This window comes from Haliotis cracherodii, unplaced genomic scaffold (assembly GCF_022045235.1).
Source record: "Haliotis cracherodii isolate W230 unplaced genomic scaffold, xgHalCrac1.p SCAF_1, whole genome shotgun sequence".
In the NCBI taxonomy this organism is placed as follows: domain Eukaryota; kingdom Metazoa; phylum Mollusca; class Gastropoda; order Lepetellida; family Haliotidae; genus Haliotis; species Haliotis cracherodii.
In genome coordinates, this window is record NW_027266264.1 from 86,810,855 (window position 1) to 86,832,193 (window position 21,339).

General features: G+C 42.1%; 1 protein-coding gene across 2 annotated transcripts in view; it reads left to right on the forward strand.

Moving 5' to 3' along the window:
• Nucleotides 1–17,807, forward strand: part of LOC139453700 (lachesin-like) — a 101,947-nt gene extending 84,140 nt beyond the window's left edge. The window contains exons 3-8 of one of the 2 annotated variants that reach the window (XM_071235179.1): nucleotides 1,928–2,141; nucleotides 2,678–2,704; nucleotides 3,815–3,856; nucleotides 10,788–11,078; nucleotides 12,398–12,421; nucleotides 12,732–17,807. In XM_071235179.1, the coding sequence (XP_071091280.1) occupies nucleotides 1,928–2,141; nucleotides 2,678–2,704; nucleotides 3,815–3,856; nucleotides 10,788–11,078; nucleotides 12,398–12,421; nucleotides 12,732–12,862 (729 nt within the window). In that variant the 3' untranslated portion in view covers nucleotides 12,863–17,807. The remainder of the gene's footprint in view (nucleotides 1–1,927; nucleotides 2,142–2,677; nucleotides 2,705–3,814; nucleotides 3,857–10,787; nucleotides 11,079–12,397; nucleotides 12,422–12,731) is intronic. The other variant, XM_071235185.1, reaches the window with a different exon arrangement.
• The last annotated feature ends 3,532 nt before the right edge of the window (nucleotides 17,808–21,339 follow it).

Below are 21,339 nucleotides of genomic sequence, written 5' to 3' on the forward strand. Positions count from 1 at the left end.
ACATGTAGGGTTTCGAATCCAGTACCATGGTATTAGCAAGTCTTCTCAGCGACGTGCAGCGCCTTTGAACACTTGTCCCCATAAATGCAGCAACGTTTTTCCAATATACCATTAACACAACATAGCACAACAGCGACAGGCCCTGGGGACATGTGGCGTTCACAACAGAGGGAATAGAAACAAAAGAATAGACTTTATACGATTCAGTTTTATCGCTCACGAAACAAGAGTTAGTGATGACACCAGGTGTACTCTTTCGATAAAATGTGCAAGTCCCAGTGATGACACCAGGTGTACTCTTTCGATAAAATGTACAAGTCCCAGTGATGACACCAGGTGTACTCTTTCGATACAATGTACAAGTCCCAGTGATGACACCAGGTGTTCTCTTTCGAAACAATGTGCCAGTCCCAGTGATGACACCAGGTGTTCTCTTTCCATGCAATGTACAAGTCCCAGTGATGACACCAGGTGTTCTCTTTCGATACAATGTGCAAGTCCCAGTGATGACACCAGATGTACTCTTTCGATACAATGTGCAAGTCCCAGTGATGACACCAGATGTTCTCTTTCGATACAATGTGTGCACACAGTGATGACACCGGGTGTACTCTTTCGAAACAATGTGCAAGTCCCAGTGATGACACAAGGTATACTCTTTCGATACAATGTGCCAGTCCCAGTGATGACACCAGGTGTTCTCTTTCGATACAATGTACAAGTCCCAGTGATGACACCAGGTGTACTCTTTCGATACAATGTACAAGTCCCAGTGATGACACCAGATGTTCTCTTTCGATACAATGTGCCAGTCCCAGTGATGACACCAGGTGTTCATCAAGGGGGAACCCATTATCCCATTTCTGCATTATCGTAGTGGCACATTATATACTATATGTTTATGACCACTGAATCGATAAAATGAAGCCGCGTCGTTAGCCGGTAAAATGAAATAACGCTGTTTCTACCTGTCGTTGGCGTTACGTGAATGTTGCAGTGTTACTTGATATTTTCCTCTCCTATACGTGATGTTACCTATATCACGTTCATCATCCAATCGATCTTCCAAGAAGCAAATCAAATATCGAAAATCGAAGGCCTCACAACCTTTTATGACCGCGTCCTATCGATATATCAAGGCGTATCGCTACATCTCTCTCGGACAATTGATATATCAATATAACAAATAGTTTCCTCCATTATGTCGAACCGATGTTTCTTTTGTACTCTCAAATGTGGATCTGAACAATTACATTGTCCACAGACTCTCAGGACCACCAGCACTACCACATCCATTACCTTTACTGAATTATGTCTGGTAATACATCAAGCAAATGATTTTTGCCAGGATTTTCCATCTTACCGATGCTAAGGGAATTAACTGACTGCAAAAGTCCCGAACTAGGCTGAAATTTCTTGGTTCGATCGTAGCGACACAAGTGGCTATTACGAGTTATGTCCTCTTTGTCCCTCCTATTGACCAATCAGATTCGACCTCTGATATTTCTTGCATTTGCTTCAAACAATATGGCGGCGCCCAGTCAAGACGATCTGATCGATTATAATCAAGATCTATGTTGTAATAAAACGGGTCTTACACTCGCGAATAAAGTTACACGAGCACATTGATTAAAAACATGAAAAGGTTTGGAAAATATCTGTTGACCCTAAGTTAACGGTACACATGCGTTTCAAATCCTGCAATCGACTGAAAACTGCACGGCTGTTTACGAACCTGATGCTGATTTCGTTATGTGTTAGTCCATCCATGATATATCTCCATTATTCCAGCCTAGTTCGGCAAGGGTTGACACTGGACTGTACTTCGGGAAGATGGTATTTTCTGTAGCAAATTTGAAAACAAATGGTTCCCTAGATTTTCAAAATGTTGGTCAAGTAACTGGAAGTGTATTTCTCTTGTTTACAGGTGGGATGGCGTCGAGCGTCTGCACCCAATCCTCTAACAATCGGCACCATGACGTTTGTGGAAGACGACCGGATCAGCGTTGAACACCCGCCCTCCACCGGGCAGTGGAACCTCATGATCAAGCGGGTGGAGATCGAGGATGCTGGGGTATATGAGTGTCAGGTTGCTTCAACGGCGCGCCACCTCCGTAAACACGTCCTGCTGGTTGTCAAAGGTAGGACTTGGTGTGTGTGTAGTTTACAGCTTTGTGATTACATTTTTGTATTTGCAATGTGACTTTGGGTTACTGTTTCAAATACACTAACGTGATGTAAATGTTGGACCAGATGTACAGTTTCACCTTTTGTTTTTAGTTATTTAGCATGATTGATTTATGCGCCAGAGCTAATAATACCCGACTGGGATGTTCTTTAGTTTCTGTCTCATTCATCACATTCATCCATTGGATAAAATCACCGGAAATAGCATCTGACTCTTGTGACTGAATCACTGATTGGATGGACGGAAACTGAACCTATGTAGTCGTTTTATTGTCACGCGGAAAGATTCATAACCGTTCATGTCTTCTACAAGTATTATGTTCAGTTCTAAAATTATTTCTACGAAATCCTGACAACCTGTCCACCAGATGCAGACGAATGTTCCCGACTGCATGCTAGCTGGGACAGAGCAGCACTGATGGCATGTTTTGTATTCACATCAACATTTTACCAAAGCTCTAATAACGCTGGAAAATATTTGTATTTTCAGAACCAAAAATACGGGAGAATGAGCATAGTGAGTATATGAAATCTATTCGTCTCTACTCTAATCTTGGAAATTCTTGGAAGATATCGAACTTCAAGAAGTCCTAGTCAATGGGATATAACCCGATATAAATCCTGTCACTTCATCAACCAACTCATTGTTACTAACGGCTTGTAAATGTGAATGGGGTAGCTTTGGTTTGCCCATGAAACCATGTTTGGTTTGGATTAGAAGTGCACTGCTTCCAGCCTTATTGATGTACGTTCCCCCCTTGCATCATGGCGTATTACTAATGCAGTGTAACGGCGGTTTGATGGAATTACCCGAGTCCCATGTGTTGCGCTGGTCAAGTTGGTTAACCTGTTTCTGATATTACCTTGTAATGATAGATGTGAAGTGGTGTATGCTTACCATAGAGGAATTGCGTATCGTGGGATGTTGGTAAACCGTCATGTAATGTACAGATGCCCTTTGTTTTTATGTCTGTGGTTTGGGGTTTGACATTTACTCTTTAAATATTTTAAACGTTCCCAATATAGACATTAACATGAAGGTGGGCCTCTTAAGGCAGGTATTGGTTTGACTGTAACATATGTCATTCATCGGCGAAATAGTAGTTGGGTGTAGGGTTGATAAAAATATAGTTACATTTTCAAAATGTACACGACAATGATATTTCTTGCCTAATGTTCGCGAACGACCGGTTCCATGATGAACAGATTTTAGGTGGTGTGATGGTAAATACTCGAAGTATGAAGTAGAATTGATATCACCTGTTGAATTAGTTGATTAAAGCAGTGGATCAATCTGTGTAAAGTTACTGTGATATCGCTCATTGTATGGGGAAGATTGTACAGATTCCGTGTGAAGGATATTTCTGGTACAAGTTTACGTGGTAAGTTGTTGGTTAGGTAAGCATAACAGTTTTCACGCCAGCTGTAGAGACAGTAGACCCAACATGGGGCTGTGTGTGAGTGTGTGTGTGCGTGCGCAGTTGTGGTATTATATCGTAACACCGCACTGTCAACAGTTCTTAGTATGCGGTCATCTACATTATGATAATGAGACGGATATGACGTCATAGTCTAGCTGGACTGATAGATAAATACAATATGTCTCATGGTCTTAACGTTTTTTCAGTGCCTCGTGTCTCGGGTACAGGAATTAAAGATGATCTTTATGGTAAACCAATTTTGTTCTGCATATTGTGAATAGCTCGAGTTGCTCTTTTTATTCTTATCTGTACATTTCGCCTTCTTCGTCCAACCACTGATGTGTCCTACATCCAGACACACATGAGGAGCGACAGTCGTATACCCAGGTTCACTTGGCAGATTCTTTTCAGGTTCTTATGACGTAGTGTGACGTGTGTATGTATTTAGGCATGCCTCACAACCCCGTGGTTCCGTGAAAGAGCATTGTAATGACTAATCCGGTCCAGTATATTGCGAGCATCTACCCGAAGCAAGAGAGTTAACTGACTATAAAAGTCCACTTTCCACCCTCGCCAAACTAGGCTGGTATTATAGCGTTACATTGTGGCTGAACTAACGAGTTATTCAAAGTCCAATCAAAATCGCGCAACGAAATGGAAATCCGGTTCGTAAACCGCCGTGCAGATTTCAGTCGATTGCAGGTTTTACAAAGCATGTGCACCGCTTACTCGTTGTCAACAGATATTTTCCAAATCTGTTCATGTGTTTAATCAAGGTGCTCGCGTGATCTGATGCATTTTGCGGTTTAAGACCCGTTTTATCACAATTTAGATCTTGATTATCGATCAGATCGTCTTGACTTGGCGCCGCCATTTTGTTTGAAGCCAATGCAAGTGAAATGAGAGATCGAATCTGATTGGTCCATAGGTGAAGCATAGAAGGGACGTAACTCGTAACAGCCACTGGTGGCGATACGATCGAGCCCAGGAATTCCAGCCTTGTTCGGCAACACTATGAGTTTTCCTCCAAAGTAATGTAGCTCTCGTATTTTGCGATCATCTGATACACAGAACACCGTTGATATCGCCCTGATCACGGTCACATCGCGCACAATGTTCACAATACTTTGACACTACATGATCCATTAAACTGAAACATATATGAGCGACTCGTCCTATATTTCTTCAATCTGTTTTTACCCACTCTCGGCACCACTGAGACTCTCTAAGTACATAGCTGCACGCACATAGCGTATTGTCTTGTGTTTTTACTGTTGATAGATACAAGCCAGATTCGTATACACTTCGCATTCCCTACACGACTAATACTCTTGGCTTTTTATGTAACGTACACTTTTGTAACTGTATGACTTTGCAATGTTGGTCCAGTTAGTGCTTCGTGTTTTTTTAAAAACGCTGGGTCGCATGCGCTGATTTGAGTGTCTGTATGACATTGTGGTATGAATATTCTTAACTGCGGCAAAAAATTCCAATCAGAATGTGTTTTGCCAAATGCTCACTCTCAACACTTTGCACTGGAGCTGTAATTTTACGTCGAGTGTAACATTTCCCTCTCGTGTAACACTAATCTTCCAAACCCCTGTCGGAATGCTGCCTGTCTTTACGTTGTAGTACGGCATCAGCCACGGCAGACAGTGGCCTGGTTAGCGACAACCTCCCCATCACGACATTGGGAAAAAGTGATAATTACTTCAGAGCTTTCCATGGAAAAAAAACTACTCCACGGGTTTCTTTACTTGACAAAAACATAACCATCGACGTTTGGGGGTGATGATGAATATGTTGTCTTGGCTTCTCTGAATGTATGTGTGCGACTAGTTACCTTGGTTGCTGTCATAATTCGCTGTATGATTCACGTTTCACATACCACCATGTGCATGTTCGCAATGAAAGGGAAAAAACCCCACATGGCACACGGAAATACAAGTAAGTAGAATTATTGCATCCGACGCCATAATGGTCGAGCTGATCCTGACCGTGACTGCGGAAAATATTCGCAATATTTATTTTGATAAAAAAACAGCCCTGATGATAAAAAAGCACACCCAGCTAGCTGTATTCCCACATATGAAATCAGCACTTGAAAAAATAACAGAGAAAAATGTATAGTGTAATGACAGATTTCATATATTATTTACTTGTCCACGACGAGCTGGGATTGTATATAGCTGAATTCCAAATCGAATCTTGCCTACGTTTATCAGTGTTACTTCATACCAGACGGCGTCAGGACGCGACATTGGCACTCCGGCCTTCTCATGGTGTGATTGGAATCAGCCATTTTGATTGAAATTGTTGTGATTGTTTGGATACATTAAAAAAATATTTTAATCATTCAATGACACCATTTATCTCTCAGTGTTCAGTGTTCCCGTCTCCTCAAGACGTTTGACAGAAATGAAAACTTGGTTTTTATCCCCTAACCAGGAAAAAAGGACACAAAAAACAACCCCGTAATTAAATTCGTTAAGGTATCTGATGGGGATGCAAATTAGAATACAAACTGGTCATTAGGATTGGAAAGACGTTCAAGAGGATCGGGGATGAGGAACAACAACAGGTTGCATTAGGAACGTAGTTAATATATTATTTGGTCTGGCTAGTTGGTCTGGAAATATGGTACCATCATTTCGGGAGCGTCATCAGGACCCAGTTATCTCTGTGGAATCAACGGGTGGAGAAGTGTTCAGATCTGGTTAATGAAAACAGGGAAGAAAAAGCTAAAGCAAGATTTAAGTTCAGATGGAATGTGTAGATGTGCTTGATCTGAGGTGTCTGATGCTACGAGTGGGGTCTACGGAGAGACTCATGGACAAGTCGCCACAGGCAGTTCGTACAGAAGATCTTCCTTCGTCTTTCAGTATCACACTTGTAACTTTCATCAGTGTTGTAAGCGTCTGCGGCATCCGGAGGTTGATTCGCCATGACGTCACCCCCAGTATTTTACACAAAACAAATTTGCAATAATTGACTTTTGACGTGTAGTTTTAATGACCCGTACATTTAGGCATCTGAAGTCTCAACAGCTTCCCCTTCTGTGCTAGATGTGTATTTGAACGACACGTCGTATGTATAGATGTGCCTCAACGCAACTAGGTCAGCCATGCGTATTGCAATAAAAGCCATTTAAATCGCCAGGAGACGCTTTAACGCCATGTGTACCACTAGGAGACGCTATACCGCCTGTGTATCGCCAGGAGACGCTATAACGCCATGTGTATCGCAAGGAGACGCTATAACGCCATGTGTATCGCTAGGAAACGCTGTAACGCCATGTGTATCGCAAGGAGACGCTATAATGCCATGTGTATCACCAGGAGACGCTATAACGCCATGTGTATCGCTTAAAAACGCTGTAACGCCCGTATATCGCCAGGAGACGCTATAACGCCCTCTGTTCCGCTAGAAGACGATATAACGATCTCTGTATCGCTAGAAGACGCTATAACACCATGTGTATCGCCAGGAGACGCTATAACGCCATTAGTATCGCCAGGACACGCTATAATGTCATGTGTACCACTAGGAGACGCTATACCGCCTGTGTATCGCCAGGAGACGCTATACCGCCTGTGTATCGCCAGGAGACGCTATAACGCCATGTGTATCGCCAGGAAACGCTATAACGCCATGTGTATCGCAAGGAGACGCTATAACGTGATATGTATCTCCAGGACACGCTATAACGCCTGTATATCGCCAGGAGACGCTATAACGGCCTCTCGCTAGAAGACGCTGTAACGCCATGTGTATCGCTAGGAAACGCTATAACGCCATGTGTATCGCAAGGAGACGCTATAATGCCATGTGTATCACCAGGAAACGCTATAACGCCATGTGTACCACTAGGAGACGCTATAACGCCCTCTGTTTCGCTAGAAGACGCTATAACGATCTCTGTATCGCTAGAAGACGCTATAACACCTGTGTATCACCAGGAGACGCTATAACGCCATGTGTATCGCCAGGACACGCTTTAACGTCATGTGTACCACTAGGAGACGCTATACCGCCTGTGTATCGCCAGGAGACGCTATAACGCCATGTGTACCACTAGGAGACGCTATAACGCCTGTGTATCGCCAGGAAACGCTATAACGCCATGTGTATCGCCAGGAAACGCTATAACGCCATGTGTATCGCAAGGAGACGCTCTAACTTGATATGTATCTCCAGGAAACGCTATAACGCCATGTGTATCGCAAGGAGACGCTATAACTTGATATGTATCGCCAGGAAACGCTATAACGTCATGTGTATCGCCAGGAGACGCTATAACGTGATGTGTATCTCCAGGACACGCTATAACGCCTTGTATATCGCCAGGAAACACAAATACGCCGTATGTATCGCCAGTTGATGGTTTGATTCCATGTGTACAACCAGGAGACGCTATAAAGCCTGTGTATCGCCAGGACACGTTATAACACCATGTGTATCGCCAGGAGACGCTATAACGCCATGTGTTTCGCCAGGACACGCTATAACGCCATGCGTAGCACCAGGAGACGCTATAACGCCTGTGTATCTCCAAGACACGCTATAACGCCATATGTATCACCAGAAGACGCTATACATGGCAGGTGGTGTGTGGACTACGGTCCTTTCTGTGGCCATACACAGTGCCTGCGTGATAAGTGGGCCCAGTCTGAGTACGCTGGAACTGCTCTAGTGATAAACGCCTTGATGTTCTAAAGGCTGATCAGCTGTTATCCTTTGTACCACAATTAGTTTGGAAGTCCATCTATCACACAACCTGCTCAGTTGTTCTTTGTATAAAAAAACAAGGCAACCAGAGGGATTAAGCCCCGTCGGAGACTATTAGAGGGCTATTTCCTGCGTCAAATCGAGTCACTTACTGGTAATTAATTTACCTGTGGAACAGACACGACCATTAGTTACGATATTTAACGCTGGTTTATTATTGGAGAAAGACCCACTATCGGGTAGTTAATTTCACAGACCGTCTACTCTGATACGGGACTATGTATTAATATAATGCTTGGTTGTGCCAACGTCTAAGCTGTACCTCTCCATCATATCCATCCTTCACAGCTTCCCTGAAGCTGCAGCAGCTGTAGATCAGAGGATACACTTCCCTCTTCCAGAATGTATTGTATGTTAGTCCGTGGCAGTCAACTGAGAACTAGGCCCCTTGGAAGTGTGCCTCCTTCGCCTGCTGGTGCGATAATGTGCTTTATTTTTTTAGAGTAACCAAATTTGGTTTATTGATTGCTATTCATAAGACACATGTGCATTTGTAGCAGGATGCTTTGGTTTCCGGACGATAAACACAATCAAGAACAGGTTTCAATTCAATTTGTAGAGAGCTAATATTCAAACACAACTCAGTTTGACAATATGGGGTCCACGTGGCTGTTCGTGTCTGCGACTTGTTTAAACTTTTTAACTTCTAACTACATATCATGCAGTGCAATTCTAGATATGTTCAATCTTCAATGCCTGTTATCTGGTATTTTGCTGCAAGGCTGCACGTTCAGTACGACGCAGTGCTTAGGTCCAATTCTCGGACATTTGACCTTTTCCTCAATGTTGTAGCTTAATTTGCACCTAGATTTTTTATATGAATATAAGAATATAGTTGGTAAACTGAGCTAGATTGATCTCAAAGACCAGGTAAACGGTCACGCGATCAGCTGTGTTACGAGATGACATGATGAATATTATTAATTCATGTAATCAGGTAACTATAACATTAATATAGTATACCATTATACATGTATACTTACTGTCAGTTACCATAGATATTTGGAAACATTTCATTCAACAGCTTCATGTCAAATTATGTGGATGCCATTATGTATGACAGGAACCAGTTTTCCCGAAATGAGAGAGCCATATCTATGTAGTTACCAACAGCATTCGACCAATGACGATCCGGGGTAGAACAGGTCTTCAGCAACCCATGCTTGGCGTAAAAGGCGACTATGCTTGTCGTCAGACGCGACTAACGGGATCGGGTGGTCAGGCTCGCTGACTTGGTTGATGCATTCCATCGTATCTCAATTGCGTGGATCGATGCTCATGATGTCAATCACTGGATTGTCCTGTCCAGACTCGATTATTTACAGACCGCCGTCATATAGCTGTAATATAGCGGCGTTAAACATTAAATAAACAAACAAAAACAAACAAACCAACAGTATTCCCCATCTCCGAGAACCATGTCTATGTGGTAACCAACAAGATTCTCCATCTGCGAGAACCATATTTATGTCGTTACCAACAGTACTCCCCATCTGCAAAAAAAAATATATGTAGTAACCGACAGTAATCCCACAATTCACTATAATCACCATAGCGATATTTATTAGAACTTTCTCATGCAATCTCACTACCATATCTTGATGATCGATTTGCCACCACCATGGCGTTTCATGTCGAAAAGAAATTTGTTTATCTTTGATTCTCTCGGTTATTCGAAAACATATATCCCAAATTCAGTTGACTGTAAGATTTGCCAGCTGCTAACATCCTTTGCCGTTCATCGCGTGACTGTTCGTGACATCCTGATAGGCATGCCGTGCAGACAAATTACATCAATAGCGGTGTTGTATCAGCTATCATAACCAGTGAACATACACGGGACCACAAAAGTAGTGACTTTATTGAGTCTATTTGCCCACATGTTTGTGTGTAGGTAAACAAGTGCATGCATGCTTCAGCTTAAAGTGGCAGTTTGTGGACTGAGAGCAACGTGTCCAGTGCATGATGTTTGATCATTTTCAGTTTTTATCTGTGTTATAATCACTTCCTGTACCATATATAACATGAGTTCTTGATATCATGACAGACTCATTATTTGCTCTAGATGTAAGACTGCGTGTCAAACATTTATTTGTTTCAATTAATGCGGAGGAGTCAATTTGCTCTACTTGATGAAGGAGTAGGCATATACTCCGAAACGTTCTGTTCCTCTTAATAAAGAAGTTGACATCCATAAATTCTCTTCCTTATGTGTATCACTTCTAAATGCCTTTCAAAGACTTGCTCTCCCTGTTTCCTTCATTGTGTTACAGTTGAACGTCGTGTTTGTCATTGAGTGTCATAGTAAACGAGAAAGAGTTTATTTGATATTGTGATAATTATGTCCCTCTTACTGTTGTTTTTGTATTAAATGTGAAAGTAAAATTGCAGATATCCAGATAACTGGCGAGGAGTTTGTGGAACAGGGGAAAAAGATCTATCTCATTTGCAATGCCACGGGGAAGGAACACTCCCCCGATGACCTGGACTGGTTCAAGAACGGAAACAAGCTGACCACCGAGTTTGCCCGGAAGATCTACATACGGAAATTTGTTTCTTTGACAACGAAAACTATTGTTAGCATCCTGGAAATAAAGAATGCTAAACTGAGTGACGCTGGGATGTATGTGTGTCGGACGTCGGATTTGCAGATCACGAGTAGAAGAATCAACGTATTGAAAAGTAAGTGTGAGAACGTCTGTGGCAGAGTGTTCACCATCACATACACGTATTCTGACACTTCACTGTGGCACTTTCCTGTGTGGCTTTAAGACGTTTGAAACTGCTATTTGAAGACATATTCATAAATCCCATTGCAAATGTCTTCACTTTCTGAAACATAGAAGCATAAAATGGATAAATAAGTAAAGTGTGATATTGTATTTGGTAGACGTGTTGATTTAACGGAGGACAAGAACCTGCAGTAAATTTGTACAATGTGTAGAAAGTCAATCGCAGCAACAGCTATGTACCCCTCAGGAAAGTACCTTATAATTTTCTCTACATGTTGGGTGCGCTTTGCGTTTGCGAATTGCTTGTAGTCCAGTGGTCAAATACTACCTTTACGAATAACTTTTCGGTTGGCCTCTCGTTTTCTCCATATACTTAATGGTGGATGAGGACGTGTCGACAGGAGTAGATGCAACTTTCCCCAGCAACCACAGAACACCCCGTCGAATATTTGATACCTGGACTATTGCAATGTTTATTTGAAGTTCTTTGAAAAAAACCCATCGAATCCTATACACGATAGAATCTGTGTGTGTGTCTCTGTCTCGCTGTCTCTCCCTCTCTCTGTTGTGTGTCGCTTTCTCTCTGTATCTCTCTCTCTCTCTCAATTATCATATCCCCTACTTATATCTATAACCGTTCATTCTGCAATTATTCCATTTGTGTTTACATCCTCCCCGCAATAAGAAGAATTTGTGGTCAAGCTGCTTGAATCACCAGCTCGTCCTCCCCACCACCCCGACCCCCATTGCTTGTCCCTCTTCATCACTGTTTCAGATATAGTCATCACCATGGACATACATGTCCTGTTATATACAACCATTGGTTTATTAGGAGCATGCCAAAGTGTGTAGATGAACACCGATGCAACAGACATATCCCCTACCGTTAGAAGACACGGAAACACAATGACTGTTACAGTTACTCGCAAATAAATGTGGGCAAACATTGATTCAAACATACACGGATGTCACATCTAACATCACAGGACGTGGCACAGCATATTGAACGTTTAAATCAGCAACTTGTCAAAAGGATATTTGTATTTGTTTTAAGAAATGCATGCAAACAAATGTCCTGTTCATTAATTCAAAGTAGGATGTGTTTTAGCCATGTTACCTATTCAATTTGCATATATCATCACGGCTGAGAATGGTAATCTTCCAAAAGCCTGTAACTGAGGAGTGTGCATTCCCCTGTGAGTTTCTGATATTGTCCAGCAGCGCTGTTTGCTTGATTTTATTAAGTGATGTTTTCTTTTTGTCTTTCAGCCAATAAAGAAAACGTGAAAAGAGGTTAGAGTTATTATCTTTACTTTTTACTGATTTTACTTCTGCCTTGCTTCGAGTTTGCAAGTCTTGTCTGTTAAGGTGTTGTGATGAAGCATAAATATGCTGTTTAAATTCTTCACGTAAAGTAACGATCACAAAAACCTAGGTGAATAATGTTTACAGATTTTGTGAATTGACTGTTTATGATTAACTCGTAATGTAAACAAAAACGGTAAGAGTGTAACGTTGTGCTCAGCTCATGCGCATGCACAGTCTGAATGCTTGAGTCGTTGTTACATACGTTCATATAACTACCTCCTTTCTTCTGTTCCAGGTACTCCCAAAGACCATTCAGATTCTAATTCGGGGAGGACATTGTTTGGCAGCTGTTCTACGAGCTTAGTGTTAACATTAATATCATTATTGACAATTAGATACAGACTTGAAGTGATGGTGTTGAGATGATTTGGGAGACTGCAATGTTGAAAGTAAGCTGTGCGGCTTCTGCATCTATCATCATGGCACATGTACATACATTCCGTTCGTTTCCGATCCTTGCAAGGTGCATATCTCTCTCTTTATGGGAAACTCAAGTCATTGCATTTCGACTATTAGATCCCCATTTGCCGGGAAAAGTATGGATCCAAAATTACGGAAAATTTATCAAGTATCATCATTAAGAGACTGTGTCGAAAGGCACAGAGGCAATGTGACAAGGTTTCGTTTGTGGTTGTGATGGTGATGGGCGTATGCGGAGTGGACTTCCCGTAAAGGCCGAAACAGTGAAACGACGCATACGGATCCGCACATACGTCGTTTTCGTTGCAGGACTTACGTGCAATGGATACTGTGCAACCTGGAGAATTGTCCAAATTCAAAACGAAAGACATGTTTGTACATAATGTATTACTCGAGGTGGGAAATCCGCCAGTAATACAAGAAAGTGATATGCGGGTGAGATGTAGTCATTGTTCGTTGATTGTAATTATATATTTCTACACAGTGAGGATTATGACAGTGTTGTAAGTTACAGCTGCTATTCTCGACAGAGGAAGCAGAATGACAATGTAACACCTGCGTTAGACAGGTGTGATGATATGCCTATCATGTCTGGTGGGAAGAACCGTTCGTGACAATGTCACACCTGTGTTAAACAGGTGTAATCACGCCCATAAGGACGGATGACCTCTTCCCTTTCGGTGATAAGGCAGCGTGAGTAAGAGGAGCATATATCAGATGGTGTTGCATGACGATGGATGAAGAACATCCGGGCACGACAAGACTAACTTCCGGTGTTGGAGTCTTCTGTGACCAAGGGTCACCACGACTAGACAGCCGGCACGTTGCTGGTGGGGCTGGTAGCACGTTTCAGTTGAAAAATGCAACTCAGATGTGAATTTGTGTTTCAGTTCACCAACTGACCCTGACGAGTTGAAATATGTCTTTTGGGTTGCAGACTGGCCGCTGACGTTATTTTTGTGAATGTTTTCGAGACTGATTGACGAGGTGGCATCCAACTCGTAGCCAATATTGAGGGTATTATGTACATATATAATCTCCTTGTCTGTTAACGACTAATCTAGTGACATGAAGGAGGCGTAAATAGGGGAGGCCGTGGTTTCCCCGGGGGCGAGTATGTCTGTAACGTGACGCTACCATCTGAGTTAATACTGTCACGTTTTTTGTAATGTAGAAGAAATGTGTTATTTCGTCTTAATCAAAAGCCTTTTAGACTTACAAATCAAATTGCAAAATATTCAAAAATTAACAAATACCCACGTGAATGACAACATTCTCCCGAATGTTGGTAACACGGGGTTAAGAAGCTGCTCCGCACGAGGGCAACCCGTGTGGGGCATGGCAGGTCCGGTACCGCTGTTTGGACAATTAGAAGAATATATTTCATACCTCATATGTGTATCTTTTTACTTCGTGGAAATGCGTGTAGTCATAGCAACCGACACATTTTGAAGTGTATGCCTCGGATGTTATTTATATATGTATATATATATAGTTGATGATCGTTTGCACATATTATCATTTTATAACCATACGTTTTGCCTCGTCTCCCGGCGTGGTGCTGATAACCTAGAAAACCTGCACCGTCCGCCAACTGTCGGTTTTGTCTCAAATGAAGTTGTTACATTGTAGAACGTTTTGACTGCTGTTCTCAAACTTTAATATAAAGTCATTTGAAGTAAAGGTTCATGCTTTAAGTCGGTTGAGCTCAGCGGTTTGTGTGGGGAGGGCATCGGAATGGATTATATGCCTTAAAGCGACGAAACGACTATTGTCGGTTACCTTACAGTTTTAGAGGTATTGATAAGCGTCCGGTGTAGCCCGATCATTCAAAGTAATGGTTGAACTCAACGTGATGGCGTCACTTCCACTCAGTTGCTGCCATCCCCGTTAGGTGTAGTACATTCCTAGCTGCATTCTACACTGGCAAAAACCAAAGATATATGGGATGAATAGTTTACCAGAGCAGGGCCCCGTTCCACAAAGCGATCGTAGCGCAACGACAGTCGTAAGTCTGTGTTAAAGTATGGGAGTTACGATAACTTTAGCGCTACGTGCCCTGTGGAACGAATCCCAGAGCTGCTTTCTGCGTTAGCGGTGTCTGCTGCCATTTAAAGTTCAGTTCTATTTTGATGTTGATGTTTGGACGTTAAAGAACACGTGGCAAGTACTGGTCTACTCGTAAGGCCCAAAACTTCTTAAAGCATGCATCGAGGGGAACCTGTCACTCAGGCCTGTCTCTGAAACGGGAGTAAAAGGTCCAGCGCGATTGGGGAAGCGATCGCGTAGAGACGATCAGTGAGATTTGAATGCAACTTTAGCGTTAATATCCCTGACCGCCTGGCCATGTGGGTCAGATATTGTTGTGATATAGATAAGCCAACACGTTTCCCGGGTGACTTCTTGTCCTTAAGCAATAAACTCCTGATATACTGTGTACTACACAGACAACACTGCAGGCAATACATGCCCCCTAATACATAATCTTAGTCAGTTTCTGCATGAACCTATCTGATCTCTTCCTGACATGTATGCTGTGATGATAAACTAGCCTTATATTTAAGAACGGGTGAGACAATATAATTTATATATATATATGTTGGGAGATTTTTCGACAGTTGTGTCTGGTAATACATCTATCCTACATGGTGTTTATGGCAAGACACCGGGTGTTTCAATGTATATGTGTAAGACACCGGGTGTTTCAATGTACATGTGCAAGACACCGGATGTTTCAATGTACATGTGTAAGACACCGGGTGTTTCAATGTACATGTGTAAGACACAGGGTGTTTCAATGTACCTGTGCAAGACAACGGATGTTTCAATGTACATGTGTAAGGCACCGGGTGTTTCAATGTACATGTGCAAGACACCGGATGTTTCAATGTACATGTGTAAGACACCGGGTGTTTCAATATACATGTGCAAGACACCGGATGTTTCAATGTACATGTGTAAGACACCGGGTGTTTCAATGTGTATGTGTAAGACATCGGGTGTTGCAATGTACATGTGTAAGACACCGGGTGTTTCAATGTGTATATGTAAGACACCGGGTGTTTCAATGTACCTGTGCAAGACACCGGGTGATTCAATGTACCTTTGTACGACACCGGGTGTTTCAATGTACATGTGTAAGACACCAGGTGTTTCAATGTACATGTGTAAGACACCGGGTGTTTCAATGTACATGTGTAAGGCATCGGGTGTTTCAATGTACATGTCCAAGACACCGGGTGTTTCAATATGCATGTGTAAGACACCGGGTGTTTCAATGTACATGTCCAAGACACTGGGTGTTTCAATGTACGTGTGTAAGACACCGGGTGTTTCAATGTACATGTGTAAGACACTGGGTGTTTCAATGTACGTGTGTAAGACACCGGGTGTTTCAATGTACGTGTGTAAGACACTGGGTGTTTCAATGTACGTGTGTAAGACACCGGGTGTTTCAATGTACACGTTTAAGACACCGGGTGTTTCAATGTACATGTGTAAGACACCGGATGTTTCAATGTACATGTGTAAGACACCGGATGTTTCAATGTGTATGTGTAAGACACCGGATGTTTCAATGTACATGTGTAATACACCGGATGTTTCAATGTACATGTGTAAGACACCGGGTGTTTCAATGTACACGTGTAAGCCACCGGGTGTTTCAATGTACACGTGTAAGACACCGGGTGTTTCAATGTACACGTGTAAGACACCGGATGTTTCAATGTACATGTGTAAGACACCGGGTGTTTCAATGTACATGTGTAAGACACCGGGTGTTTCAATGTACATGTGCAAGACAACGGATGTTTCAATGTACATGTGTAAGACACCGGGTGTTTCAATGTGTTTGTGTAAGACACCGGGTGTTTTAATGTACATATGTATTACACCGGGTGTTTCGATGTAGCTGAGCAAGACACCGGGTGTTTCAATGTACATGTGTAAGACATCGGGTGTTTCAATGTGTATGTGTAAGAAACCGGGTGTTTCAATGTGTATGTGTAAGACACCGGGTGTTCCAATGTGTATGTGGCATCCCGATATTATAAGTCCACATGATATACCAAGTTCTTATTACCGACCTTCTAAAATGTTTTTGATGTAAATTTGTTTAGATGTTGATTTGCTAAGCGTTTGCTAATGTTCTATTTCAGTCCTATTCATTCAATGCGTGCCCTGGCATACAATGGATCTGAAATCAAGATCAGCTGTCAAAATAAAATCATTTACAAATTCAACCCTACTTTGTCAGTAATGAGAACAAAAAAATGTATTTCATGGGGCCTACTTGGGGCGGTAGCGTTGATAACGGTGTTGCTGGGTGAAGATGACGTCGTTAGCAGCTGCATGCGTAATATGAAAAATACCACATCTACCTGTTCGTTAGAATAATTAACTTTTAAGCGCCATCCAACAATTTATCTTAATCGCATACCACAATCGCATGCCTGTCATTTCTCGGATCATTGTGTTTCAAGAATCTGTATGTTTTTTATTTCTTAATTGTTATGTTTAGACAGTTTTATATTTATTTTCACATTTGTTTTAAAGGTGAAAAAGAATATTTAAATATGGACGTTCCGTAGTTCGTAGCTGTTTTGAAATAATGTACATAGATGATCACAAATAGCATAGTCAACTTTTCATGTAGTCATACACTAGCGTTGTTTGCAACTTTGAGGAGCTCTATCCGTTTTGTTTACGGTACATTTCGTTAATTCGCACTGACTTGTTAGAATATGATCGTTTTTCAGTTGAGACAATCCTGCGTTGATTCCTAGTAGTAAGATTTGTGTCATCTATGTCCGACTATCATGTTGCCATATGTTGAAAACTACAAATCATCGTGTAAATATCCTCAATCATTCTTCACTCACAAAAGAGATTACCAATAAAGTTTTTTGAATGAACAGCTGTTTTGTTTTGATGTCCAGATGTGACACGATGTCTTGTGTTTGAACTTCGACTGATGTCACCCGCTGACCACACTAATTCGCTACTACTTCCTCCCTATTCTCACACACTCACTCATGGTCAAGAACTTGTGGTCTCCGCTATAAGCCCACACGCAATCACTCGTGATGATGCCCGATGCGTCATATACGGTAAATGCCCGCACGCAATCACTCATCAGGATTCCCAATGCTTCATGTCCGGTATATGCCCACACTCATTCACTCGCTATGGTTCCCAATGCGTCATGTGAAATATATGCCCGCACGCAATCACTCCCTATGATTCCCAATGCGTCATGTGAAATATATGCCCGCATGCAATCACTCCCTATGATTCCCAATGCGTCATGTGAAATATATGCCCGCACGCAATCACTTTCAATGATTCCCAATGCGTCATGTGAAATGTTTGCCCGCACGCAATCACTTGCTATAAATCCCAATGCATCATGTGGAATATATGCCCACACGCAATCACTCGCTATGATTCCCAATGCGTCATGTGAAATATATGCCCACAAGCAATCACTCATCAGGATTCCCAAAGCGTCATGTGAAATGTATGCCCGCATGCAAACACTCGCTATGATTCCCAATGCATCATGTGAAATATATGCCCGCACGCAATCACTCATCAGGATTCCAAATGCGTCATGTCCGGTATATGCCCACACTCATTCACTCGCTATGATTCCCAATGCGTCATGTGAAATATATGCCCACGCACAATCACTCGTCATGATGCCCAATGCGTCATGTGAAATATATGCCCACGCACAATCACTCGTCATGATGCCCAATGCATCATGTAAAATATATGCCCACGCACAATCACTCGTCATGATGCCCAATGCATCATGTGAAATATATGCCCACGCACAATCACTCGTCATGATGCCCAATGCGTCATGTGAAATATATGCCCACGCACAATCACTCGTCATGATGCCCAATGCATCATGTGAAATATATGCCCACGCACAATCACTCGTCATGATGCCCAATGCATCATGTGAAATATATGCCCACACTCATTCACTCGCTATGATTCCCAATGCATCATGTGAAATATATGCCAACACGCAATCACTCGCTATGATTTCCAATGCGTCATGTGAAATATATGCCCACACGCAATCACTCGCAATGATTCCCAATGCATCATGTGAAATATATGCCCGCACGCAATCACTCCCTATGATTTCCAATGCGTCATGTGAAATATATGCCCACGCACAATCACTCGTCATGATGCCCAATGCATCATGTGAAATATATGCCCACGCACAATCACTCGTCATGATGCCCAATGCATCATGTGAAATATATGCCCACACTCATTCACTCGCTATGATTCCCAATGCATCATGTGAAATATATGCCAACACGCAATCACTCGCTATGATTTCCAATGCGTCATGTGAAATATATGCCCACACGCAATCACTCGCAATGATTCCCAATGCGTCATGTGAAATATATGCCCGCACGCAATCACTCCCTATGATTCCCAATGCGTCATGTGAAATATATGCCCGCACGCAATCACTTGCTATGATTCCCAATGCGTCATGTTTAATATATGCCCGCACGCAATCACTCATCAGGATTCCCAATGCGTCATGTGAAATATATGCCCACGCACAATCACTCGTCATGATGCCCAATGCGTCATGTCCGGTATATACCTATCGAATAAAAGAAGGGTGGTTGGACCGCGCCATCGACTGGTTAGAATCACTTAAGCAAGTTAGACCTGTTTCCTGCAGACTCTTGCAAGAGTGGACACGTTTAACTGTAGGACGCAACCATTTGTGAGTAAAGAGCTTATAAGAAATAATTATTTTAGATAGTCTATGGTTGCAAACCTCAAATCAATTTCTGAGTTAACTGAGAAGTTAATGTTAGAAGTAAATACAGAATATTGGTAAGAGTACGAGATCGACCCTCAATGTAACAGAAGCTGGTGACGTGTTCCTGCGCGAAGTAACTGACGGCGAGAGACTACTGAACGTACCACCGACGGGAACCTTGAGCAACTGTACGATTCCACATGGGGATGATAATTCTACACATCTCTTAATCTCTTTGATCCGAGTTTTATCATCCATAGCGATGTACGAGGTCAAGTCTTTACTCTCGTCTACTGCCTACAACCGAACAGAATGGAAGAGACAAACGTCCGTGTGTTTAAACCCTGCTGTGTTTCACTTGACCCTGCAGCCCGTTATGCAGTCCGTAAAGTGTTCTTAAACACCCCACACTGGACAGCATTTTCCTCCTCTCCTTGGCTCAGACATCCTAACAGCCAATCGAGGTGGTACAAGTGTGTGTGTGTGTGTGTGTGTGTGTGTGTGTGTGTGTGTGTGTGTGTGTGTGTGTGTGTGTGTGTGTGTGTGTGTTTGGGTGTGTGTGAAGATTTATCATGCAGTTGAACGGACCCTACACAGCCCCTACCTGAAGATACAGATACGTCAACGTCGATGCCAGAATCCGTACCATGTATCCGTTTGATGCATCGGGTAAATGAACTGAACCGCGTTCTGCTGAGCATCCAGTTGGTCGCCCCTGATGACCAGCACACGTGTATGTTGCTGGGGAGCTAATCTAACCTGCAATCCCCAAAGGTTCCTTAAAAGTGTTTGTGTGTTTAGCAATAATAGAAAAGGGATGAGGAGATTTTGTGTAGGTTATAAAGTTTACTGGTTGATAGCTTCTTCTGAAATATTTAATTTATGAAAGTAATTCGAAACCAGTATGCTATTTGAGCCCTTGAACCTGTCACCGAAAACATGATGTCATCCTTTTAAACAGATTTTATAGTGATTCATAAACAAAGCTCTGGTATAGTCGGAATCGTACAATCGACTCTGCTTTTGGAAGACATTTCTTATGAATATGGAAAGTGTTTATTTATTGAAAATGATGATGATGATGATAAAAATAAAAATAACAACAACAACAACAACAACAACAACAACAACAACAACAACAACAACAACAACAACAATAATCTGATAAGAAATGTCATCTAATTTTCGCTAATGACCTGCAACTTAGATCTAATTCCACCGACAAATCCAGGAATTTGTCTGTAATGTTTGCACTAACAACATCAATAACGTAAAGACTGATGCTGTAATTTTGGGGTCTAGTAATGCAAATCTGTCATGGGTGCAAATCGAAGTGGTCAGTAACATGACGTGAAAGCGACAGACAGATATCGTTATTTGGAAATTGTCTTCAATCAAAAGTCTAGATATAATAGTCCATATATTCTCTGTAACCTCGTGTAAGAAAGTGACTTGGAGCATGCCACGTACTTTATCATATTTTATTCCTATTTGCATCATACCCATGGCGCGAAAACGTTAATTTGTGTCAAGCCCTGGCATAACGTTATTTCTATCTCTCACAAACGTTACCTGAACAGTTTTCCTGGAATGTGTGCATTAATATATA